Source organism: Indicator indicator, chromosome 40 (genome assembly GCF_027791375.1).
Source record: "Indicator indicator isolate 239-I01 chromosome 40, UM_Iind_1.1, whole genome shotgun sequence".
Lineage (NCBI taxonomy): Eukaryota > Metazoa > Chordata > Aves > Piciformes > Indicatoridae > Indicator > Indicator indicator.
The window spans coordinates 775,629-799,777 of NC_072049.1; the positions used below are offsets into that span (position 1 = coordinate 775,629).

Below are 24,149 nucleotides of genomic sequence, written 5' to 3' on the forward strand. Positions count from 1 at the left end.
GGGGTTGGAAGCTCTCCACAACCTCTCTGGGCAGCTCCAGGCCTCCAGCAGCCTCACCCCAAACAACTTTCACCTCCTGGGCTCCACTTTGTGCCCCCTGCCCTGGGCACCACTGAGCAGATGCCAGCCCCAGCCTCTTGCCCCCTCCTCAGCCTTTAGCTCTTGCTGAGCATTGCTCAGATCCCCTCTGGGGCTGCTCAGCTCCAGGCTCTCAGCACCCCCCAGGGAGCTCTCAGCACCCCCCAGGGAGCTCTCAGCACCCCCCAGGGAGCTCTCAGCACCCCCCAGGGAGCTCTCAGCACCCCCCGGGGAGCTCTCAGCCTTTGCTCCAGGCCCCTCAGCACCTTCCCAGCTTCTCTCCCAGTAGCTCCCAGTCCCTCTGCAACTGAGCCCAGCCCTCCAGAGGTGCCCTCAGCAGCAGGGCAAGAGCAGAGGGGGGGGGGTGGTGGGCACAAATGGCTTCTGTGCCCTCACTGCTGGCTTCCCCTTCCCACATGTCCCCAAGCCTTGGTGGCTCCTGAGGTCACTTGGAAGGGGGAGGGGAGGGGATTGGATTCACTGAGTGCCAACCCTTGGCCCCCAATCTTCCCTTCTGTGCCACGCCCAGGGGAAGGCACCATCCCAGTGGAGTCCAGTGATATTGTGCCCACCTGGGATGGCATCCAGCACGGAGAGCGCCTGAGGACCATGTCCTGCAGCGACAAAATCCTGCGCTGGAACACCCTGGGGCTGCAGGGGGCTCTGCTCTCCCACTTCCTGGAGCCTGTCTACCTCAGCTCCATCACCCTGGGTAGGAGCTGTGCCAGCATGCCCAGCCCCCTCTGCCAGCCCAGCCTGCCCTCCCCACTCCCCTCTGCCCGCCTGGGCTCTGAGCTGAGCCCCAGGTTGCCCTGCCCCACCCTGAGCCTTTTTTCCCCTCCCCTGCCCCACCCTGAGCCTTTTTTCCCCTCCCCTGCCCCACCCTGAGCCTTTTTTCCCCTCCCCTGCCCCACCCTGAGGCTTTTTTCCCCTCCCCTGCCCCACCCTGAGGCTTTTTTCCCTTTCCCTGCCCCACCCTGAGGCTTTTTTCCCTTTCCCTGCCCCACCCTGAGGCTTTTTTTCCCTTTCCCTGCCCCACCCTGAGCCTTTTTTCCCTTTCCCTGCCCCACCCTGAGCCTTTTTTCCCTTTCCCTGCCCCACCCTGAGCCTTTTTTCCCCTCCCCTGCCCCACCCTGAGCCTTTTTTCCCTTTCCCTGCCCCACCCTGAGGCTTTTTTCCCCTCCCCTGCCCCACCCTGAGGCTTTTTTCCCCTCCCCTGCCCCACCCTGAGCCTTTTTTCCCTTTCCCTGCCCCACCCTGAGCCTTTTTTCCCTTTCCCTGCCCCACCCTGAGCCTTTTTTTCCCTTCCCCTGCCCCACCCTGAGCCTTTTTTCCCTTTCCCTGCCCCACCCTGAGGCTTTTTTCCCTTTCCCTGCCCCACCCTGAGCCTTTTTTTCCCCTCCCCTGCCCCACCCTGAGCCTTTTTTCCCCTCCCCTGCCCCACCCTGAGCCTTTTTTCCCTCCCCTGCCCCACCCTGAGCCTTTTTTTCCCCTCCCCTGCCCCACCCTGAGCCTTTTTTCCCCTCCCCTGCCCCACCCTGAGCCTTTTTTCCCCTCCCCTGCCCCACCCTGAGCCTTTTTTCCCCTCCCCTGCCCCACCCTGAGCCTTTTTTCCCCTCCCCTGCCCCACCCTGAGCCTTTTTTCCCTTTCCCTGCCCCACCCTGAGCCTTTTTTCCCCTCCCCTGCCCCACCCTGAGCCTTTTTTCCCCTCCCCTGCCCCACCCTGAGGCTTTTTTCCTTCCTGCCCCCTGTTTTTCCCTCCCTGCCCCACCCTGAGCCTTTTTTCCCTCCCCTGCCCCACCCTGAGCCTTTTTTCCCTTTCCCTGCCCCACCCTGAGCCTTTTTTCCCTTTCCCTGCCCCACCCTGAGCCTTTTTTCCCTTTCCCTGCCCCACCCTGAGCCTTTTTTCCCTTTCCCTGCCCACCTGAGCTTTTTTCCCTCCCTGCCCCACCCTGAGCCTTTTTTTCCCCTCCCCTGCCCCACCCTGAGCCTTTTTTTCCCTCCCTGCCCCACCCTGAGCCTTTTTTCCCTTTCCCTGCCCCACCCTGAGGCTTTTTTCCCCTCCCCTGCCCCACCCTGAGCCTTTTTTTCCCTCTCCCTGCCCCACCCTGAGCCTTTTTTCCCCTCCCCTGCCCCACCCTGAGCCTTTTTTTCCCTTTCCCTGCCCCACCCTGAGCCTTTTTTCCCTTTCCCTGCCCCACCCTGAGCCTTTTTTCCCTTTCCCTGCCCCACCCTGAGCCTTTTTTCCCCTCCCCTGCCCCACCCTGAGCCTTTTTTCCCTTCCCTGCCCCACCCTGAGCCTTTTTTCCCTTTCCCTGCCCCACCCTGAGCCTTTTTTTCCTCCCTGCTTTTTCCCTCCCCTGCCCCACCCTGAGCCTTTTTTTCCCCTCCCCTGCCCCACCCTGAGCCTTTTTTCCCTTTCCCTGCCCCACCCTGAGCCTTTTTTCCCTTTCCCTGCCCCACCCTGAGCCTTTTTTCCCCTCCCCTGCCCCACCCTGAGCCTTTTTTTCCCTTCCCCTGCCCCACCCTGAGCCTTTTTTCCCTTTCCCTGCCCCACCCTGAGCCTTTTTTCCCCTCCCCTGCCCCACCCTGAGCCTTTTTTCCCTTTCCCTGCCCCACCCTGAGCCTTTTTTCCCTTTCCCTGCCCCACCCTGAGCCTTTTTTCCCTTTCCCTGCCCCACCCTGAGCCTTTTTTCCCTTTCCCTGCCCCACCCTGAGCCTTTTTTCCCCTCCCTGCCCCACCCTGAGCCTTTTTTTCCCTTCCCCTGCCCCACCCTGAGCCTTTTTTCCCTTTCCCTGCCCCACCCTGAGCCTTTTTTCCCCTCCCCTGCCCCACCCTGAGCCTTTTTTCCCTTTCCCTGCCCCACCCTGAGCCTTTTTTTCCCTTTCCCTGCCCCACCCTGAGCCTTTTTTCCCTTTCCCTGCCCCACCCTGAGCCTTTTTTTCCCTCTTCCCTTGCCCCACCCTGAGCCTTTTTTCCCTTTCCCTGCCCCACCCTGAGCCTTTTTTCCCCCTTCCCTCTCTGCCTTGTTGCGTGTCAGCAGACCCCACCCCCCTCCCTGCCCTGGCTCCAGACCTCCTTTGAGGGGGGATAGGTGTCGAGGATGATGAAGCTCTGCCTTCAGCCTCCTCTTTCTGGAGCCTCTTCCTCAGCTGCTCCCTGCAGCTGCTGCGCCCTGGGGGGTGCTGGAGCCCAGGAGGGGCCCTGCTTGGCTTGGGAACCTCCATCCTCCTTACCCAAGAGGGCAGGAGGGTGCCAGGGGCTTGGGAGGAGCTCTTCAGGTTGGTTCCTGCCCTCCTCCTCTGAGTGCCCCTCCTGTGCCCCCTCCCAGGTTATCTCTACAGCCAGGGCCACCTCACTCGTGCCATCTGCTGCCGCCTGGCCAGGGAGGGCAGCAGGCTGCAGGACCAGCTGCAGGCTCCCTACCACCTCAACCACCCTGAGGTACCTTCCTTCCTCATCCTCTCAGCCCCCTTCCTTCCTCCCCACCTCTCCTCCTTCCTCCCTGAAGGAGGCCTTTGGAAGCTGGAGGTTGCCCCCTGCCCGCTGCCAGGCGGGGTCAGGAGGGTGCTGATGGGCAGGGGGTGGCTCCTTTGGGTGGGGGGGGGAAAATCACAGAACCAGGGAGTGGGGTGGGTTGGAAAAGAGATTTTTCAGCAGCTCCTGGAGTCCAAGCCTGCCCCAGCACCACCCCCCCCACGGCCCTCAGCACCACAGCTGTGGGGCTTGGAGACCCCTCCAGGGATGGAGACTCCACCACTGCCCCTGGGCCAGGCCTGGGCCAAGCCTCCAGGGGCAGAAATTGTTCCTCAGGGCCAAGCTGAGCCTCCCCTGGGGGCAGCCTGAGGTCATCTCCTCCTGGCCTGGCCCTTGGCACAGGAGCCCAACCCCCACCTGGGCACCTTCCAGGAGCTGCCCACCTGGCTGTGAGGGGAGAGGAGTCCCAGGGTCACCTTCAGCAGCCCTCAGTTCAACCACAGCCTCGAGCTGGCTGTGCTGAGGGGGTTGGGGGGGGGGAGGGGGGCAGCTGAAGGCCAGCTGGAGGTGGGGGGGGGTGGGGGAGGGGGGCAAGAGGTCTGTGAGCACGCAGCTGGGGGGGCACAGGGACCCTCTCCTGTCCTGCAGGTGGGGAGGGTCAGTGTCTACGACTCAGCGAGGCAGACAGGGAAGACCAAGGAGTCCTCAGTGAATTGGTGTCTTGCTGATGAAGGAGAAGTGGAGGTCCTGGATGGCACCAAAGGGAAGGTGGATGGGTAAGAGGAGCCCTCTCCTGACTCTGCTCTTCTCTGGGCTCAAGGGGAGAAGGAGGAGGAGGAGGAGGAGGAGGGGGGAGGGATGGCTCTGCAGTGCTGCTGCTGCATCTGGCTGCAGGGAGAGGAGCTGCAGGCTGAGGGCAGGGGAGAGAATCCTTGGGGCTAAAGCAAAGCTGGGGGCAGAGGTTGAGCTCTGGGGGCAGAGGCTGAGCCCTGGGGGGCAGAGGTTGAGCCCTGGGGGGGCAGAGGTTGAGCTCTGGGGGCAGAGGCTGAGCTCTGGGGGGGCAGAGGTTGAGCTCTGGGGGCAGAGGCTGAGCTCTGGGGGCAGAGGTTGAGCTCTGGGGGGCAGAGGTTGAGCCCTGGGGGCAGAGGTTGAGCCCTGGGGGCAGAGGTTGAGCTCTGGGGGGCAGAGGTTGAGCCCTGGGGGGCAGAGGTTGAGCCCTGGGGGGCAGAGGCTGAGCTCTGGGGGCAGAGGCTGAGCTCTGGGGGCAGAGGTTGAGCTCTGGGGGGCAGAGGTTGAGCTCTGGGGGGCAGAGGCTGAGCTCTGGGGGCAGAGGTTGAGCTCTGGGGGCAGAGGTTGAGCTCTGGGGGCAGAGGCTGAGCTCTGGGGGGCAGAGGTTGAGCTCTGGGGGCAGAGGCTGAGCCCTGGGGGCAGAGGCTGAGCTCTGGGGGGCAGAGGTTGAGCTCTGGGGGGCAGAGGCTGAGCTCTGGGGGGCAGAGGTTGAGCTCTGGGGGGCAGAGGCTGAGCTCTGGGGGGCAGAGGCTGAGCTCTGGGGGGCAGAGGTTGAGCTCTGGGGGCAGAGGTTGAGCTCTGGGGGGCAGAGGTTGAGCTCTGGGGGGCAGAGGCTGAGCTCTGGGGGGCAGAGGTTGAGCCCTGGGGGGCAGAGGTTGAGCTCTGGGGGCAGAGGCTGAGCCCTGGGGGGCAGAGGTTGAGCTCTGGGGGCAGAGGTTGAGCTCTGGGGGGCAGAGGCTGAGCTCTGGGGGCAGAGGCTGAGCCCTGGGGGGCAGAGGTTGAGCTCTGGGGGCAGAGGCTGAGCCCTGGGGGGCAGAGGCTGAGCCCTGGGGGGCAGAGGTTGAGCCCTGGGGGGCAGAGGTTGAGCTCTGGGGGGCAGAGGCTGAGCCCTGGGGGCAGAGGCTGAGCCCTGGGGGGCAGAGGCTGAGCTCTGGGGGCAGAGGTTGAGCTCTGGGGGCAGAGGCTGAGCCCTGGGGGCAGAGGCTGAGCTCTGGGGGGCAGAGGTTGAGCTCTGGGGGCAGAGGTTGAGCTCTGGGGGGCAGAGGTTGAGCTCTGGGGGCAGAGGCTGAGCCCTGGGGGGGCAGAGGTTGAGCTCTGGGGGCAGAGGTTGAGCCCTGGGGGGCAGAGGTTGAGCTCTGGGGGGCAGAGGCTGAGCTCTGGGGGGCAGAGGTTGAGCCCTGGGGGCAGAGGTTGAGCTCTGGGGGGCAGAGGTTGAGCTCTGGGGGCAGAGGTTGAGCCCTGGGGGCAGAGGCTGAGCTCTGGGGGGCAGAGGCTGAGCCCTGGGGGGCAGAGGTTGAGCTCTGGGGGGCAGAGGCTGAGCTCTGGGGGGCAGAGGTTGAGCCCTGGGGGCAGAGGCTGAGCCCTGGGGGCAGAGGCTGAGCTCTGGGGGCAGAGGTTGAGCCCTGGGGGCAGAGGCTGAGCTCTGGGGGCAGAGGCTGAGCTCTGGGGGGCAGAGGTTGAGCCCTGGGGGCAGAGGTTGAGCTCTGGGGGCAGAGGCTGAGCTCTGGGGGGCAGAGGCTGAGCCCTGGGGGGCAGAGGCTGAGCTCTGGGGGGCAGAGGTTGAGCCCTGGGGGCAGAGGCTGAGCTCTGGGGGGCAGAGGTTGGACCTCAGGAGGAAGTTCTGCACCTTGAGGGTGCTCAGACCCTGGCCCAGGCTGCCCAGGGCTGTGCTTGAGGCTCCATCCCTGGAGCTCCATCCAAGCTCAGACTCAGGTCCCTGCTGGGTGCAGGGGGGTTGGGCAAGATGCCCTTGGAGGGTCCCTTCCCCCTCCCCAGCCTGAAGCTTGGAGGTGTTTTGAGCTTTCTTCAGCCCTCTGCAGGAGGAGGAACCAAACTGCTCCTTGCAGACAGCCAGGAGACATCCTGGGGCTCGTGGAGCAAGGAGCTTCAGCAGCTTCCTGCAGAACAGAGCCTTGGAGCTGCTCCTCTCTCCTGGACAGCTCTGGGAGCAGAGTGAGATGAGACCCAGGAAGGACAGGGAGCTGTTGGAGCAGGAGCAGAGGAGGCCACAGCCTCCTGCTGGGGGAGTTCAGCCTGGAGAAGGCTCCAGGGAGAGCCTGCCAGGATCTGAAGGGAGGCTCCAGGAGAGCTGGGAAGGGACTTGGGATGGCTCCAGCCTGGCAGAAGCTGGACTGAGATGGGACAGGAGGAGGAAATTCTTCCCCAGGAGGGCTGGGAAGGGACTTGGGATGGCTCCAGCCTGGCAGAAGCTGGACTGAGATGGGACAGGAGGAGGAAATTCTTCCCCAGGAGGGCTGGGAAGGGACTTGGGATGGCTCCAGCCTGGCAGAAGCTGGACTGAGATGGGACAGGAGGAGGAAATTCTTCCCCAGGAGGGTTGGGAAGGGACTTGGGATGGCTCCAGCCTGGCAGAAGCTGGACTGAGATGGGACAGGAGGAGGAAATTCTTCCCCAGGAGGGCTGGGAAGGGACTTGGGATGGCTCCAGCCTGGCAGAAGCTGGACTGAGATGGGACAGGAGGAGGAAATTCTTCCCCAGGAGGGTTGGGAAGGGACTTGGGATGGCTCCAGCCTGGCAGAAGCTGGACTGAGATGGGACAGGAGGAGGAAATTCTTCCCCAGGAGGGCTGGGAAGGGACTTGGGATGGCTCCAGCCTGGCAGAAGCTGGACTGAGATGGGACAGGAGGAGGAAATTCTTCCCCAGGAGGGTTGGGAAGGGGACTTGGGATGGCTCCAGCCTGGCAGAAGCTGGACTGAGATGGGACAGGAGGAGGAAATTCTTCCCCAGGAGGGTTGGGAAGGGACTTGGGATGGCTCCAGCCTGACAGAAGCTGGACTGAGATGGGACAGGAGGAGGAAATTCTTCCCCAGGAGGGCTGGGAAGGGACTTGGGATGGCTCCAGCCTGGCAGAAGCTGGACTGAGATGAGACAGGAGAAGGAAATTCTTCCCCAGGAGAGCTGGGAAGGGACTTGGGATGGCTCCAGCCTGGCAGAAGCTGGACTGAGATGGGACAGGAGGAGGAAATTCTTCCCCAGGAGGGTTGGGAAGGGACTTGGGATGGCTCCAGCCTGGCAGAAGCTGGACTGAGATGGGACAGGAGGAGGAAATTCTTCCCCAGGAGGGTTGGGAAGGGACTTGGGATGGCTCCAGCCTGGCAGAAACTGGACTGAGATGGGACAGGAGGAGGAAATTCTTCCCCAGGAGAGCTGGGAAGGGACTTGGGATGGCTCCAGCCTGGCAGAAGCTGGACTGAGATGGGACAGGAGGAGGAAATTCTTCCCCAGGAGGGCTGGGAAGGGACTTGGGATGGCTCCAGCCTGGCAGAAGCTGGACTGAGATGGGACAGGAGAAGGAAATTCTTCCCTAGGAGGGTTGGGAAGGGACTTGGGATGGCTCCAGCCTGGCAGAAACTGGACTGAGATGGGACAGGAGGAGGAAATTCTTCCCTAGGAGGGTTGGGATGGGACTTTGGGCTAGGAAGGGAGGGAAGGGTGGGTGGATGGAGACACCTTTGGGAGGATCCTTTCCCGACCCCACACCTCCTCTTGCTTCTCCCCCAGCCCCAAGCTGGAGGTCTCTAGGGTCTCCAAGAGGAAGATCTTTGGCCTCTTCCAGCAGCTGTGTGCCAAGCACAGCCGCAGGGACCTGCAGGGCCTCTCGCTCTACTCGGAGGCCAAGGAGGCAGCCACAGCCTACCAGGGAGCCAAGCAGAGCTTCTTCAGAGCCCTGGAGGAGCTGGGCTATGGCAGCTGGATCCAAAAACCCCGGGAGGAGGAGAACTTCTCCCTCCCTGAGGCATAACAGGAGCCCCGGGGGGGGGGAGGGGCGGGGAGGGGGCAGGATTGGGGGAGGGGATGGGGTTGGGGGTGCACAGGTTTGGGCTTGCCCTTTGGCCACCACCTTTTGGGAAGTGGAAGGAGTGCAGCAGGTTCCCTGTAGGGCTTTGGGTCACTTCTCTCTGCCTTTTGTTCCTTCCCCTGCAGGGCTTTGAGTCATTTCTCTCTTCCTTCTCTCCCTTCCCCTGCAAGGCTTTGGCCTCTTCCTCTCTCTTCCTTTTGTTCCTTCCCCTCTAAGGCTTTGGCCTCTTCCTCTCTCTTCCTTTTCTCCCTTCCCCTCTAAGGCTTTGGCCTCTTCCTCTCTCTTCCTTTTCTCCCTTCCCCTCTAAGGCTTTGGCCTCTTCCTCTCTCTTCCTTCTCTCCCTTCCCCTCTAAGGCTTTGGCCTCTTCCTCTCTCTTCCTTCTCTCCCTTCCCCTCTAAGGCTTTGGCCTCTTCCTCTCTCTTCCTTCTCTCCCTTCCCCTCTAAGGCTTTGGCCTCTTCCTCTCTCTTCCTTTTCTCCCTTCCCCTCTAAGGCTTTGGCCACTTCCTCTCTTCCTTTTATCCCTTTTTAACTGCATGGAAATTGTCTTTTTTTGTTTGTTTGTTTGTTTGTTTTTTAAAGCTTGGGCAGAGCTCTGTCCCCTTCTGCTTTTTTGTCTTTTTTTTTTTTTTTTCCCTCTTTCTTCTCTCTCTTTTTTTTTTTTTTTTTTTTTTTGGGGTGTGGTTCATTTTGTTCTTACTTCAAGGCCACCACAAAAAAACAAACCCAGAGTGGGAGAGGGGGAAGGTGTCTCAGGCTCAGCTCAACGCCTGAGCTGCCAGCTCCCTCTGGCAGATTTTTTTTTTTTTCCCCCCCTCTTTTTTCCCTTCTTTTTGAGGAAATCCCAACCAAACCCAAACGACAAAAGGCTGAGTGGTTGATTTAGTTTTGGGGGGGTGGAGGGGTTGTTTTTTTTTTTTGTCTGTGCCTCTGTCAGAAGGTGGCTGGCAGCTGGCCCAAGCTGGGACCCAGGGTCTGATTCCTGCTGGACATTCCATGTTCTTAATTAAAAAAAAAAAAAAAAAAAAAAAAAGAAGAAAAAGGAAAATTTATCAACCCCTTGCCTGGTCCTGTGCCAGTTCCTTGCAGGATTGAAGGGGGAGAGCCCGGAAGAGGGAAGGAGAGGGATTTGGGGAGGATGTGGTGAGGTGAAGGAGGGATGGAACCCCTGGCAGAACTGTGCCAGTTGGGAATGAAGCCTCTGGCTTTAAGCCAAGGGCTCAGGGAGGGTTCCAGGGAGCCCGGGGAGGGTTCCAGGGAGCTCAGGGAGGGTTCCAGGGTGCCCGGGGAGGGTTCCAGGGTGCCCCAGGGAGGGTTCCAGGGTGCCCCAGGGAGGGTTCCAGGTGCCTGGGGAGGGTTCCAGGGAGCTCGGGGAGGGTTCCAGGGAGCTCGGGGAGGGTTCCAGGGAGCTCGGGGAGGGTTCCAGGGAGCTCGGGGAGGGTTCCAGGGAGCCCGGGGAGGGTTCCAGGGAGCCCGGGGAGGGTTCCAGGGAGCCCGGGGAGGGTTCCAGGGAGCTCAGGGAGGGTTCCAGGGTACCCTGAAAGGGTAGGGGCAGAGTTCTGGAAGGAGCTTTCCCCTTCCTGCCATGGTGGCTGTGGGCTGGGGGTCTGCTCCCAGCTGAGCCCCTTGGAGGAAGGTGAGAAGATGCCAACAGCCAGCTCCTGAGGTGGCAGAGGGCAGCCCCATGCCCAGCTTTGTGCTGGCTTTGCCTGGGAGGGGGCAGCTGGCACCAGCAAGCTCAGAGGAGGAGGGGGGGGGGGGGGGAGAGCAACCCCCCAAGGCTGTTGGTGTGGAAGAAGTTGCCAGGGGCTGGGAATTGGTTTCAGTCCAGCAGTTGGCAGCTCCACAGCCAGCAGCCTTGGAGCCAAGCTGGGGCAGTGTCTTGGAGGAGCAGGGAGTGGAGGGGGTTGGGAACTGGCTGGAAGGGAAGAAGTCAAGAGAGTTGTGGTCAACAGGACAGAGTCTGGCTGGAGGTCTGTGTCTGGTGGTGGAGTCCCTCAGGGGCTGTTCAATCTACTCAGCACTCACCTGGCACTGAGGGCAGCAAGTTTGCTGATGGCACCAAGCTGGCAGCAGTGGCTGGCACCAGGAGGGTTGTTGCTGGCATTCAGCCAGACCTGGACAGGCTGAGAGTTGGGCAGGGAGAGATGGAATGAAGCTCAACAAGGGCAAGGGGAGAGAGGTCTTGCACCTGGGAAAGAGCAACCCCACGGAGCAGGAGGGGTTTGGAGAGAAGGGGGAAAGGACCTGGGAGGGGGGGGGTCCTAGTGGATGGGAGGTTGAGCAGGAGCCAGCAAAGTGCTCTGGTGGCCAAGAAGGCCAAGGACAGCCTGGGCTGGCTTAGAAGGGCTGTGGTGAGTAGGTCCAGAGAGGTTCTCCTCCCTCTCTGCTCTGCCCTGCTGAGGCCACAGCTGGAAGCTTGTGTCCAGTTCTGGGCCCTTCAGGTCAAGAAAGACCTCAGGGGACTGCTTGAGAGAGGCCAGCACAGAGCCACGAAGATGATGAAGGGAGTGGAAGATCTTAGGAGGAGACACTGAGGGAGCTGAAGGCTCTTTGGCTTGGAGAAGAAGAGGCTGAGAGGTGACCTCATTCGTGTTGATGAATACTTAGAATCCCAGCATTGAAGGGACCTCAAGGATCCTCCAGTTCCAACCCTCCTGGAAGGGACCTCAAGGATCCTCCAGTTCCAACCCCCCTGGAAGGGACCTCAAGGATCCTCCAGTTCCAACCCCCCTGGAAGGGACCTCAAGGATCCTCCAGTTCCAACCCTCCTGGAAGGGACCTCAAGGATCCTCCAGTTCCAACCCTCCTGGAAGGGACCTCAAGGATCCTCCAGTTCCAACCCCCCTGGAAGGGACCTCAAGGATCCTCCAGTTCCAACCCTCCTGGAAGGGACCTCAAGGATCCTCCAGTTCCAACCCCCCTGGAAGGGACCTCAAGGATCCTCCAGTTCCAACCCTCCTGGAAGGGACCTCAAGGATCCTCCAGTTCCAACCCCCCTGGAAGGGACCTCAAGGATCCTCCAGTTCCAACCCTCCTGGAAGGGACCTCAAGGATCCTCCAGTTCCAACCCCCCTGGAAGGGACCTCAAGGATCCTCCAGTTCCAACCCTCCTGGAAGGGACCTCAAGGATCCTCCAGTTCCAACCCTCCTGGAAGGGACCTCAAGGATCCTCCAGTTCCAACCCCCCTGGAAGGGACCTCAAGGATCCTCCAGTTCCAACCCTCCTGGAAGGGACCTCAAGGATCCTCCAGTTCCAACCCCCCTGGAAGGGACCTCAAGGATCCTCCAGTTCCAACCCTCCTGGAAGGGACCTCAAGGATCCTCCAGTTCCAACCCTCCTGGAAGGGACCTCAAGGATCCTCCAGTTCCAACCCTCCTGGAAGGGACCTCAAGGATCCTCCAGTTCCAACCCCCCTGGAAGGGACCTCAAGGATCCTCCAGTTCCAACCCTCCTGGAAGGGACCTCAAGGATCCTCCAGTTCCAACCCCCCTGCCATGGGCAGGGACACCTCCCACTGGAGCAGGTTGCTCACAGCCACCTCCAGCCTGGCCTTAAACACCTCCAGGGCTGAAGCTTCCCCCAGTGCCCCGAGGCTGGAGCCAGGCTCTGCTGGGTGATGCCCAATGCCAGCCCAAGTGGCAGGGCTGGAAGTTGAGGCATAGGAAGTTCCATGGAAACAGGAGGGAGAATTCTTTCCCTCTGAGGGTGACAGAGCCCTGGAGCAGGCTGCCTGGTGTGGGGGGAGGGGTTGTGGAGTCTCTCTGGAGATACTCAACCCCCTCCTGGATGTGTTCCTCTGTGTGACCTGCTCTGGGTGCTCCTCCTCTGGCAAGGAGGGGGTGGGGAGAGGTTGGACTGGAGGATCTCTCAAGGTCCCTTCCCAGCTTCTGACATTCTCTGGGGCTGAGTGAAGCTCCTGGGCAGCTCTCTGGGCACAGGAGGCCTGGGGGGGGGGGGGGAGGGGGGCAGCTGTGTGGTGGCCAAGCAAGAGTCAGCAGCTGCTGCTGGGCACTTGACCTGCCAGGGGCTGGCACTGCCCACGGCCTGCAGGCACAGCCTGGGTGTCCTCCTCTGCCCTGTGTGCAGGGAAGAGCACAAGGACAGAGCTGGAGAGGGGAGGGGTTTTTTTTTGGGGGGGGGGGGGGCTCCTCTGGTTGTGGTCTTCCCCCTGCCCCCTTTCTGTGCCTGGGGTCCTCCTGTGCCCCCCCTGCACCTTCCTGCTCTCCACCCCTTGGCAGGACACTCCCCCCCCCCCCCAATAACCTGCACTGAAACAGCAAAAGGGACAAAGTGAAGCCAAAGGGTTGGGGGGGGGGGGCGCAACCCCGGAGAGGAGGAGGAGGAGGAGGAAGAGGAAGAGAAGCTCCAGGAGCATCATCTGGAGCAGCCCAGAGGTTTTCTCTGGCCGGGGGTGGGGGGAGGGAAGTGCTGGGATTTAATTTCTTGCGTGCAGCCTCTGGCTGCTTCCAACCCCCCCCCCCCCAAGCACAGGATTAGAGATATTTATAGCAAAGGCTCCAGGCTCAACTTTTCCCCCCACGAGGCCAATTCCTGCCTGGGAAGGGAGAGCAAGGCTCAGGGGCTGCTGGGTGACCTGGGTGGGGGGGCTCCCGGTTTGGGTTGGAAGGGACCTTGAAGATCGTTTTGCTCCAAGCCCCCCTCCCATGGGCTTTGCCCATGGGAGGGGGGCTTGGAGCAAAACGATCTTCAACCTTCCACCAGCTCAGGTTTGCTCAGGGCCTCATCCAGCCTGGCCTCCAGCACCTCCACAACCTCCTCCAGGCTCTCCCCACCCTCACTGTTAGGAATTTCTTCCTCCCCTCCACTCTCAACCTCCCCTCTCCCAGCTCCAAGCCCTTTCTCCCTCATTCGTCCATTCCCAGCCCTTGGAAACGTCCCTCCCCAGCTCTCCTAGGAGCCCTTCTTCGTCTTCCTGGCTGCTCCTCAGCCTCACCGCGCTCAGTTTAGGAGGGGTTTGGTGGCACCGCTGCCCCTTGGCACTGCCTGCCCTGGTCCTGCCTTCAGGTAGAGCCTTAAAAATAGCTTCCTCCTGCCTGCTCCATGTGCCAGCCCCGAGGAGCTGGAGCAGAGCAGCTTCATCCTGCCCTCTGCCTGCCTGTTTCTGCTGTGCCAGGGCAGCTCCGCCTGGCTCCTGGCAGCCTCCAGGGGTGTGAAACCCCCACCCCCCACCCACCCCCAAAATCAGCCTTGCCAGCAGCTTCCCGGAGCAGCAGGGCGCTGAGGGAGCTTCCCTGCACAGTCAGGATCCTGCCCTGCTCACAGGCTGGCATCAGTCGGCCTAGATCTGAGTTTAGGGGCAGAGCCAGGCTGGGGCAGGAGCATTGGGCACCACTCCCTGCCCTGGCATCGCTGGTGCCCCCCGGGAGGGAGGCAGTTCCACGCCGCCGCCCTCCATCCCTCCCTCCCTTAGCAGCTGGGATTTTCCCCTCGCAGCGTTTGCTCCTTCCCGACCTCTCCCCTTGGCCACGGAGAACCGGAGCCCCCTGCCCCCCAACCCCGGGCCGCCTCCCAAGCCCGGGCCGCCCCCTACCCCCGACCCCGCGCTGCCTCCTGCCCCGGGAGCGGATGAAAGGACAGCGCCCGGGCAGCAGCCCCTCTGGTGCCAGCTTTTATTGGTTTGCGGTGGCTGCCCGGAGCCCAGCGCCCGGCTCAGCCCCGGGACCACCCCCCTCAGCCCCGGGACCACCCCCGACCGCGGCTCGGCTAGAGGAGAGGGGGAGGATGGGGGGGGGGGGGGGGGGGGGGGCGGGAGGGATAGGGGTGGGGAAAGGGAGCGGAGCCGCTGCCCCTCGCTGTCCCTGGGCCGGCGGGGAGGGTCGGGGGGCGGCTGCCCACCCTCCCCCGGCACTATTTGGAGGTGGGGGTGCCCTGGCCGAGCTGCAGCAGGGAGTTGGTGGCGTAGTTCTGGAAGAGAGGCTGCAGGAACATGCCCACGGTGCCGAAAACGCAGACGAAGACGAAGATCCAGAGGAAGAGGCGATCGATCACCATGGCCACGTACTTCCAGTCCTCGCTCACCTGCGAGGGGCAGGGCGAGACAGACACCAGCTCAGGACGGGGCCTCCGGCATCGCCTGGCACCGCCTGGCACCGCCTGGCACCGCGTCCGGCAGGCGGCTGGGATCGGGACCTCGGCAGCTCGGCAAGAGCCCCAAGTCTGCTGCTCCCTCAGCCCCCCGAAGGTCGCTGCCAACCCTGACGTGGGCACCGTGGGGGCTGCCACCCGGCTCGGGGCGAGTCATGCCCGCGGTGAGCCGAGCTGGGGGTGGGCAGCAGCGACCCCCGGCCCCATCCGGGATCGGCTCTGCCGAAATCTGCAGCCTCACTGTGGGCGCCCAGGGTCAGGTCTCCAGGGAGCCTCCCGAGCAGCTGCTTCAGGCTGGGGCTGCAGTTGGGGGCGGGGGGGGGGTCGGGGGCCAGGGCTGAGCTCCCTGCACCGGGCAAGGGTTGTGTGGGGGTCACCGGGGCTGGGCAGGGACCCCCTTGGGGCTTGGGCAGGTCCCTTCCTGTGGTGTAGCCATGAACCAGCACAAGCTCTGCACCCCACAGCCCATCCTGCACCCCAAAGCCCTTCCTGCACCCCAGAGCCCTTCCTGCACCCCAGAGCCCATCCTGCACCCCACAGCCCATCCTGCACCCCAGAGCCCTTCCTGCACCCCAGAGCCCTTCCTGCACCCCACAGCCCATCCTGCACCCCACAGCCCATCCTGCACCCCAGAGCCCTTCCTGCACCCCAGAGCCCTTCCTGCACCCCAGAGCCCATCCTGCACCCCACAGCCCATCCTGCACCCCAGAGCCCTGACTGCACCCCACAGCCCATCCTGCACCCCAGAGCCCTTCCTGCACCCCACAGCCCATCCTGCACCCCAGAGCCCATCCTGCACCCCACAGCCCATCCTGCACCCCAGAGCCCTTCCTGCACCCCAGAGCCCATCCTGCACCCCAGAGCCCTTCCTGCACCCCAGAGCCCATCCTGCACCCCAGAGCCCTTCCTGCACCCCAGAGCCCATCCTGCACCCCAGAGCCCATCCTGCACCCCAGAGCCCTTCCTGCACCCCACAGCCCATCCTGCACCCCAGAGCCCTTCCTGCACCCCAGAGCCCTTCCTGCACCCCACAGCCCTTCCTGCACCCCAGAGCCCATCCTGCACCCCACAGCCCTTCCTGCACCCCAGAGCCCTTCCTGCACCCCACAGCCCATCCTGCACCCCAGAGTCCATCCTGCACCCCAGAGCCCTTCCTGCACCCCAGAGCCCATCCTGCACCCCAGAGTCCATCCTGCACCCCACAGCCCTTCCTGCACCCCAGAGCCCTTCCTGCACCCCACAGCCCTTCCTGCACCCCAGAGCCCATCCTGCACCCCAGAGCCCTTCCTGCACCCCAAAGCCCTGCCTGCACCCCAGAGCCCATCCTGCACCCCAGAGCCCTTCCTGCACCCCAGAGCCCTTCCTGCACCCCAGAGCCCTGCCTGCACCCCAAAGCCCTGCCTGCACCCCAGAGCCTTTCCTGCACCCCAGAGCCCATCCTGCACCCCAGAGCCCTTCCTGCACCCCAAAGTCCTTCCTGCACCCCACAGCCTTTCCTGCACCCCAAAGTCCTTCCTGCACCCCTCAGGCCTTCCTGCACCCCAAGCCCTTCCTGCTCCCCTCAGCCCTTTTCACACCCCTCAGCCCTTGCTGCTCCCCTCAGCCCTTCTCACACCTCTCAGCCCTGCCTCACATCCCTTCCTGCACCCTACAGCCCTCCCCACACCCCTCAGCCCTCCCCTCAGCCCTCATTCCCATGCTCTCCGTGCCCTGGCACCTGCCCTCCCCAGCCCCTGGCACCTTCTCTCCCCAGCCCCTGGCACCTTCCCTCCCCAGCCCCTGGCACCTTCCCTTCCCAGCCCCTGGCACCTTCCCTCCCCAGCCCCTGGCACCTTCTCTGCCCCCCCTGGCACCTTCCCTCCCCAGCCCCTGGCACCTTCCCTTCCAGCCCCTGCACCTTCCCTCCCCAGCCCCTGGCACCTTCCCTCTCCAGCCCCTGGCACCTTCCTCCCAGCCCCTGGCACCTTCCCTTCCCAGCCCCTGGCACCTTCCCTCCCCAGCCCCTGGCACCTTCCCTCTCCACCCCTGGCACCTTCCCTCCCCAGCCCCTGGCACCTCCCTTCCCAGCCCCTGGCACCTCCCTTCCCAGCCCCTGGCACCTTCCTCTCCAGCCCCTGGCACCTTCCCTTCCCAGCCCCTGGCCCTTCCTCCCCAGCCCCTGCACCTCCCTTCCCAGCCCCTGGCACCTTCCCTCTCCAGCCCCTGGCACCTTCCCTCCCAGCCCCTGGCACCTTCCCTCTCCAGCCCCTGGCACCTTCCCTCCCCAGCCCCTGACACCTTCCCTTCCCAGCCCCTGGCACCTTCCCTCCCCAGCCCCTGACACCTTCCCTTCCCAGCCCCTGGCACCTTCCCTCTCCAGCCCCTGACACCTTCCCTCCCCAGCCCCTGACACCTTCCCTCTCCAGCCCCTGCACCTTCCCTCCCCAGCCCCTGACACCTTCCCTTCCCAGCCCCTGGCACCTTCTCTCCCCAGCCCTGGCACCTTCCTCTCCCAGCCCCTGGCACCTTCCCTCCCCAGCCCCTGGCACCTTCTCTCCCCAGCCCCTGGCACCTTCTCTCCCCAGCCCCTGGCACCTTCTCCTCCCCAGCCCCTGGCACCTGCCCTCCCCAGCCCCTGGCACCTTCTCTCCCCAGCCCCTGGCACCTTCCCTCCCCAGCCCCTGGCACCTTCCCTCCCCAGCCCCTGGCACCTTCCCTCCCCAGCCCCTGGCACCTTCCCTCCCCAGCCCCTGGCACCTTCCCTCCCCAGCCCCTGGCACCTTCCCTCTCCAGCCCCTGGCACCTTCCCTCCCCAGCCCCTGACACCTTCCCTCTCCAGCCCCTGGCACCTTCCCTCTCCAGCCCCTGACACCTTCCCTCCCCAGCCCCTGACACCTTCCCTCTCCAGCCCCTGGCACCTTCCCTCCCCAGCCCCTGGCACCTTCCCTCTCCAGCCCCTGACACCTTCCCTCCCCAGCCCCTGGCACCTTCCCTCTCCAGCCCCTGGCACCTTCCCTCCCCAGCCCCTGGCACCTTCCCTTCCCAGCCCCTGGCACCTTCCCTTCCCAGCCCCTGGCACCTTCCCTCTCCAGCCCCTGGCACCTTCCCTTCCCAGCCCCTGGCACCTTCCCTCCCCAGCCCCTGGCACCTTCTCTCCCCAGCCCCTGACACCTTCCCTCCCCAGCCCCTGGCACCTTCCCTCCCCAGCCCCTGGCTCACGCTCTGGTCGTCGTCTTCGCTGCGCATGTGGTCGGCGATGAAGCGGACGCCGTCCACAGCCTCCTCCAAGCCGCAGCCGCAGCCTCCCGCGGCCCCTTGCCCCTGCCCCTGCCCCTCCTGGTAGCCATTATTGAGCCCTTCAGCCTTGGCAGCGCCGGGGTTGGCATAGCAGGCACCGGCCCCGGCTCCAGCCCCAGCCCCGGCCCCGGCCCGGAGGAAGAGGTTGGCGGCGGCGGCGGCGGCGGCCGCCCGTTCCTGGGCGTGGTGCTGGCGGCGGCGGCGCAGGCGCTGCCGGGCGCAGTTCTGCTGCTTCGGCTGCTTCATGAAGAGCAGCCCCGGGAGCTTGCGGAGGAAGAGGCTGCGGACCCAGGGGGGCATGGTGTGGGTGGTGGGCGAGCGGTGGTGCACGTTGAGGACGCAGACGCTGGTGACGATGGAGAAGGTCACCAGCACCATGGTGAACATCAGGTACTTGCCCACCAGCGGCACGTCGAGGGAGGTGGGCGGCACGATCTTGGAGATGAGCAGCAGGAAGACGGTGAGGGCCAGCAGGACGGAGATGCAGAGAGTCATCTTCTCGCCGCAGTCGGAGGGGAGGTAGAAAACCAGGATGGCCAAAGAGGTGATGAGGATGCAGGGGATGATGAGGTTGATGGTGTAGAAGAGAGGCTTGCGCCGGATGATGAAGTCGTAGGTGATGTCCACGTAGGTGGAGTCGTCCGGGTTCTCGTTCCGCCGGCCCGGCAGGGCCACTATGTCCCACTCGCCGCTAGGGGTGAAGTCGTCCAGGCTGGCGACGTCGCTTTTCAGCACCAGGTCGATCTCGGTGCGGTCGTAGGTCCAGGAGCGAAACTTCATGGTGCAGTTCTGCTGGTCGAAGGGGAAATGCTTCACCTCGATCTTGCAGGCGCTCTTGTAGATGGCGGGGGGCAGCCAGAAGATGCTGCCGTCGTAGGAGATCACCGCGTTGGAGTAGAAGGAGACCTCGTACATGCCGTCGGCGCTGGGGGAAAAAAACGAAAACAAAAAGGGGAGGGGGGGAGGAAGGGGAGGGAACGGCTCCGGCAGACCCTGGGGTGGCTCCGGCAGACCCCGGAGCGGCTCGGTCAGACCTCGGAGCGGCGCCGGCAGACCCCGGGGCGGCTCCGGCACACCCCGGGGCGGCTCCTTCAGATCTCGGAGCGGCTCTGTCAGACCTCAGAGCGGCGCCGGCAGACCCCGGGGCGGCTCGGTCAGACCTCGGAGCGGCTCCGGCAGACCCCGGGGCGGCTCGGTCAGACCTCGGAGCGGCTCCGGCAGACCTCGGAGTGGCTCCGTCAGACCTCGGAGCGGCTCTCTCGGACCCCGGGACGGCTCCGTCAGACCTCAGAGCGGCTCCGTCAGAGCCCGGGGCGGCTCCATCGGACCCCGGAGTGGCTCCATCGGACCTCGGAGCGGCTCCGTCAGACCCCGGCGCCGCTCCGTCAGACCCCGGCGCCGCCCTGAGCCCTGGCCGGGGGCGGGGTTGGGGGTGGGAGGTTGGGGGCGCGCCTGTGTGTCCCCACCCCCCCTAAAACCTGCCCCTTACTTGTTGTAGAGCACCACGTCGGGCAGCCAGATGTGCTTGGAGGGCAGCCGAACCTTCTTCATGTTGTCAAAGTCCTCTGGCTTCCAGGTCAGGCGGTAGTCCTCCCACTCCTGAGTGAGGGCAGGAAAGGGGCACCCCAGATGCGGGTGGCCAGCTGGGGGGTCCCCCTCCCAGGGTAGAGTGGACCTAGGGGGGTCCCACACAGGGTGGGGTGGACAGGAGGAGGTGTGGAGTAGGGTGAAGGGGGAGGTGCCAGGATAGAGCAGATCTGGAGGGGGTCTTGGGGCAGGGTGGGCTTAGGACAGAGTGAAAGGAGGGGTCCCAGGGCATGGAGGACATGGGGGGGGGGGGCTCCAATCCAGGGTGCCTTAGGGCCGGGGAGGACAGGAGGGGGTCTGGAATAGGATGCAAAAAGGTCTACAGGGTGCAGGGGGGTGCCAGGATAGGGCAGATAAGGAAAGGGTCTTGGGGCAGGGTGGGCAAAGGGTCCTTAGGACAGAGTGCAAGGGGGCGGGGGGTGTCCCAGGGTAGGGAGGACATGGGGGGGGGTCCCATCTAGGGTGGACAGGAGAAGCCCTGGAGTAGGATGTGAAGAAGGTCTGCAGGGGGGTGCCAGGGCAGGAAGGACATGGGGGGGGTCCCACGGTGGGTCCCACCCAGGGTGGCTTAGGGCTGGGGTGGACAGGACAGGGTCTGGAGTAGGGTGTAGGGGGGGTGCCAGGATAGGGCAGATCAGGAGGGGGTCTTGGGGCAGGGTGGGCTTAGGGCAGAGTGAAGGGAGGGGTCCCGGGGCAGGGAGGCTATGGGGGGGTCCCAGGGCATGGAGGACATGGGGGGGGTGTCCAATCCAGGGTGCCTTAGGGCCGGGGTGGACAGGAGGGAATCTGGAGCAGGATGTAGGGGGGGTGCCAGGACAGGGCAGACAAGGAGGGGGTCTTGGGGCAGGGTGGGTGGGCTTAGGAGAGAGTGCAGGGGGGTGGTGCCCCAGGGCAGGGTGGCCCCGGGGCAAGGCTGTAGGAGGGTCCCCAAGACGGGGGTGCAGCAGCAGGGTGGGGGGAGCCAGGACAGGGTGGTGCTACCTGGGTCAGCCAGACGTTGGTGGTCATGATCTGCTCCCGTTCGTGCTGCAGAGAGAGCAGCGCCGGTTACCGGGGGGGGAGGGGGCGGGGAGGGAGACGACGGGGGCACTGGGTGGTGGTGGTGGGGCTGCAGGGGGCTGCAGGGGGTCGCAGAGCCCCCCGGGCAACTCACCACACTGATGAGCTGCGCCAGGGACACCATCAGCTGCACCGTCACCAGCTCGGAGCCGTTGGCCGCCGGCCGGATCAGTTTGTTGTACCGTGCCGGGTCCAGCAGGTACTCCACCAACCGCTCCTCCGTGTCCGTGCCCAGGCTCCCTGGGGCACGGCGGCGACCTCAGCCCCGCGCCAAGAGGGCACGGCCCCCGCCAAGAGGGTCCGGACACATCTCCTCTGCCCCCCGGGGTTCAGCCTGTGCCCATCGCGGGGGGGGGGCGGGTCGAGTAGGTGTCCCGGGGGTGCAACCGGGCAAGGGCTGATCTTAAGCGGGTCGGGGAGGGGGACGTGGGGGCACCCGGGTGGCACCCGCGGCTGGGTGCCCTCCGCCAGCCTTCCCCTGCTTGCCTCTGCCCTCCCTTGCCTTGTTCCCGGTACAAACCCAGGGGAACGGTTCGGGCAGACGGAGCCCCTGGGCCCGGCGGTGCCGCGGTGGCCGCAGAGTCCCCGAGGGGGCGGGGAGCACCGGGAACGCTCCCGGGTTGGGCAGGGACAACGGGCCGGTATCGGATCCACGTCCGTCAGCGGTCGGTACCGGGACAGGGTAGGACGGTGCTGTGCAGGAGGGGCAGCCCCGGGGCCCGGTCCGGTCCCCTCCCCGCCGGTGCCGGTGCCCGTCCCCCCCACCCCCCGGCCGGCACTTACGTCTGAGGGCGGCGAGGAGGCAGAAGACGCGGAGCAGCGCCATGGGGGCGGCCCCGCTGCCGCTGCCGGTGCCGCTGCCGGTGCCGCTGCCCGGGCGCTGTCCCCGGTGCTGCCGCGCTCTCCGCGGTGCTGGAGCCGGCGGCGGCGGCGGCCCGGGCGGGGCGGCCCCGGGCGGGAGGCGGTGCCGGGCGCTGCGCCGGGGCCGCCCCGCGCTCCCCGCTCCGACACCGTCACCGCCGCCGTCAGCGGTCCCGGGGCCGCCCCCGCCTCCGCCCCGCCTCGCCCCGGGGGATGCCGGAGGAGCAGGGAGCAGCACGGAGTGGACCGGGCACCACAAACCTCCGCTCCGCCGGGTCCAGCCCCCGCTGCCTGCGGTCGCTGTGCAGGATCCCAGCGGAACGGGAGCGGAGGCGAGGAGCTGCGGGCAGGTCCCGGGCCCCGGAGCCCCTTCGGCCTCCTGCACGCACGGGGAAGCGGCTCTCAGGCTCCGGGACCCCCCGGCCCTCTGGAACCCCCTAAAGCCTTAGAGACCACCCCGGTGCCCCCCCGGTGCCCCTCCCTCATTCCGGTGACCCCGTCCCGGGGTCGCCACGTGATCCCCTCCCCTCCGCGGCAGCGGGCGGGGCCAATCCTTCCCTCTAGCTCCGCCTCCCTCGCATCCCAGTGCGCCTCTCTGACCTCACTTCCGGTTCAGTATAGGCCCGCCCCCGCCCGCGAGAGCACTTCCTATAGCGGAGCCCCGCCCCTTCCGCTGCCGGCGGGAGGGGTCACTTCCGGAGAGCGGGGCCGTCCCGCCGCCATCTTGGGCCGGCTCCGGGGGCTGCGGCGGCGGCGGCGGCGGAGCGGGGTCCCTCCATGGGAAGATGCAGCGGGCGGGGCCGGAGGAGGCGGCGGGGTCGCAGGCGGCGGCGGGGGGACCCGGGCGGAGCGGAGCCGAGGTGGCGGCGGCCCCCGCCGGGCGGCTCCTGAGGCGGGAGCTACGGCTGCTCGAGTCCATCTTCCACCGGGGCCACGAGCGGTTCCGCATCGGCAGCGCCTGCCCCGACGAGATCAGCTGCGAGTTCGTCCCGGGGGCCGGGGCCCGCGCCGGTGCTTCCGGTTCCCGGGGGCCGCCACCGGGGCCCGTCCGCATCCACTGCAACATCACGGTGAGGCCCGAGGAAGGGAGGACGTCGGCCCGGTGCCACGGGCCCTAGTTCCGGTGGGCACCCACGGGGCGGGCCTGAGACCGAGAGGTTACCCCTTCGCTGTTCGGGAGGCAGCCGGGACGGGGACTGCGGCTCGGTGGAACGCGGTGCCGTTGCGGCAGATGGGTACCGGCCCGGCCCGGCCCGTGCGGCTTGCGGGGAGCTGAGGGCGGTTGCGAGGCACGGGGGAGGCCGCGGGGTGAGCTGCGTCCTGCCCTCACCTTCCCGGAGCCACTGTGAGTGGGCTGCGAGCCACACTCGGCTCCGCGGCTCCCCGAACCGGGAGGCGTTTCCCAGCAGAACGAACCCCGGAGCCCTCCCCGCTGGCTGCGGGCAGCGCTGGGGGAGCAACCCCCTTGGTTGTGTTTTCCCGTTCGTGCTGATCCCTTCCTGCCGCGGACGAGGCCCTGTGCCCCGCGGGTTGGGATGGTCCCCGGTGCCCGGTGGTACCCGGTGGTGCCCGGTGAAGGAGGAACCCACGGCTCGGCCCCCTCCTGCCCTGCGCTCTGGGGGACGCTGGTTCTGGGTCCGGGTGGGTGGGTTGCGGCGTGGTGCGGATCCCATCTGCTGGGGCACCGGGCATGGTGCAGAGCAGGATGAGACCTCCGTGTGGGGTGCTGGACGGGGCCAGCTTCCAGGATTTTTCCGGAGGGACAGCTCGGGAGCGTTGGCAGCAGCTTGGCTCCTGCTGGGCGCCTCCAGCCCTCTCCTGCTCCACGGCTGGCAAGGCGGAGGGCTTGGGGAGCAGTGAGGATCACCCCAAGTGTCCTTCCTGCACCATTTCCCAACCCCTAAAAACCCTGGGGACAAGGAGGGGTGACCCAAACCTTCCCCTCAGCACCCTCTCCATGCTCCACTCTGCTCCCTTGGGATTGGGAGGAAGCAGCACAGAGCTGGGAGCAGGGCAGCAAGGCTGGAGCGGGGTCCTGGGGTTAGGCTGGAAGGGGTCTGGAGGGGATCGTCCCGGGTGGGGAGGGGTCTGGAGGGGATCGTCCCGGGTGGGGGAGGGGTCTGGAGGGGATCGTCCCGGGGCGGGGGAGGGGTCTGGAGGGGATCGTCCCGGGGCGGGGGAGGGGTCTGGAGGGGATCGTCCCGGGGCGGGGGAGGGGTCTGGAGGGGATCGTCCCGGGGCGGGGGAGGGGTCTGGAGGGGATCGTCCCGGGTGGGGAGGGGTCTGGAGGGGATCGTCCCGGGGCGGGTGCGGGGGGAGGGGTCTGGAGGGGATCGTCCCGGGTGGGGAGGGGTCTGGAGGGGATCGTCCCGGGGCGGGGAGGGGTCTGGAGGGGATCGTCCCGGGTGGGGGAGGGGTCTGGAGGGGATCGTCCCGGGTGGGGAGGGGTCTGGAGGGGATCGTCCCGGGGCGGGGGAGGGGTCTGGAGGGGATCGTCCCGGGGCGGGGGAGGGGTCTGGAGGGGATCGTCCCGGGCGGGGGAGGGGTCTGGAGGGGATCGTCCCGGGCGGGGAGGGGTCTGGAGGGGATCGTCCCGGGGGGGGAGGGGTCTGGAGGGGATCGTCCCGGGTGGGGGAGGGGTCTGGAGGGGATCGTCCCGGGGCGGGGGAGGGGTCTGGAGGGGATCGTCCCGGGGCGGGGGAGGGGTCTGGAGGGGATCGTCCCGGGTGGGGGAGGGGTCTGGAGGGGATCGACCCGGGGCGGGGAGGGGTCTGGAGGGGATCGACCCGGGGCGGGGGAGGGGTCTGGAGGTGATCGTCCCGGGGGGGGGAGGGGTCTGGAGGGGATCGTCCCGGGCGGGGAGGGGTCGGGG

At 65.7% G+C, this 24,149-nt stretch overlaps 3 protein-coding genes across 3 annotated transcripts in view; 2 read left to right on the forward strand and 1 right to left on the reverse strand.

Annotated features, from left to right (window-relative positions):
- The window catches only part of ADAR (adenosine deaminase RNA specific), a 34,187-nt gene extending 25,858 nt beyond the window's left edge, over positions 1–8,329 (forward strand). Inside the window, exons 11-14 of the mRNA XM_054396977.1 lie at positions 608–790; positions 3,412–3,524; positions 4,206–4,333; positions 8,089–8,329. Of these exons, the coding sequence (XP_054252952.1) occupies positions 608–790; positions 3,412–3,524; positions 4,206–4,333; positions 8,089–8,329 (665 nt within the window). The remainder of the gene's footprint in view (positions 1–607; positions 791–3,411; positions 3,525–4,205; positions 4,334–8,088) is intronic.
- Positions 8,330–14,257: 5,928 nt separating this feature from the next.
- CHRNB2 (cholinergic receptor nicotinic beta 2 subunit) lies at positions 14,258–21,242 on the reverse strand. The gene is made up of 6 exons (XM_054396986.1): positions 21,200–21,242; positions 20,511–20,656; positions 20,339–20,383; positions 19,260–19,369; positions 17,693–18,695; positions 14,258–14,428 (listed from the first exon to the last, which is right to left on the reverse strand). The coding sequence occupies exons 1-6, from the start codon at positions 21,240–21,242 to the stop codon at positions 14,258–14,260; spliced, it is 1,518 nt and encodes a 505-aa protein (XP_054252961.1).
- The window catches only part of UBE2Q1 (ubiquitin conjugating enzyme E2 Q1), a 7,325-nt gene continuing 4,416 nt past the window's right edge, over positions 21,241–24,149 (forward strand). Inside the window, exons 1-3 of the mRNA XM_054396941.1 lie at positions 21,241–21,683; positions 21,894–22,379; positions 22,462–22,918. Coding sequence (XP_054252916.1) covers positions 21,241–21,683; positions 21,894–22,379; positions 22,462–22,918 — 1,386 coding nt within the window. The remainder of the gene's footprint in view (positions 21,684–21,893; positions 22,380–22,461; positions 22,919–24,149) is intronic.

What these genes read in the sequence shown, in the direction of transcription:
- CHRNB2 (XM_054396986.1), bottom strand. Translation starts at nt 21,242, where the DNA reads ATGGCGCTGCTCCGCGTCTTCTGCCTCCTCGCCGCCCTCAGAC. An exon ending in CCTCCTCGCCGCCCTCAGAC is followed by an intron (nt 20,657 to 21,199) that starts GTAAGTGCCGGC and finishes GCCGTGCCCCAG; the next exon opens with GGAGCCTGGGCACGGACACG. An exon ending in TGGCGCAGCTCATCAGTGTG is followed by an intron (nt 20,384 to 20,510) that starts GTGAGTTGCCCG and finishes CTCTCTCTGCAG; the next exon opens with CACGAACGGGAGCAGATCAT.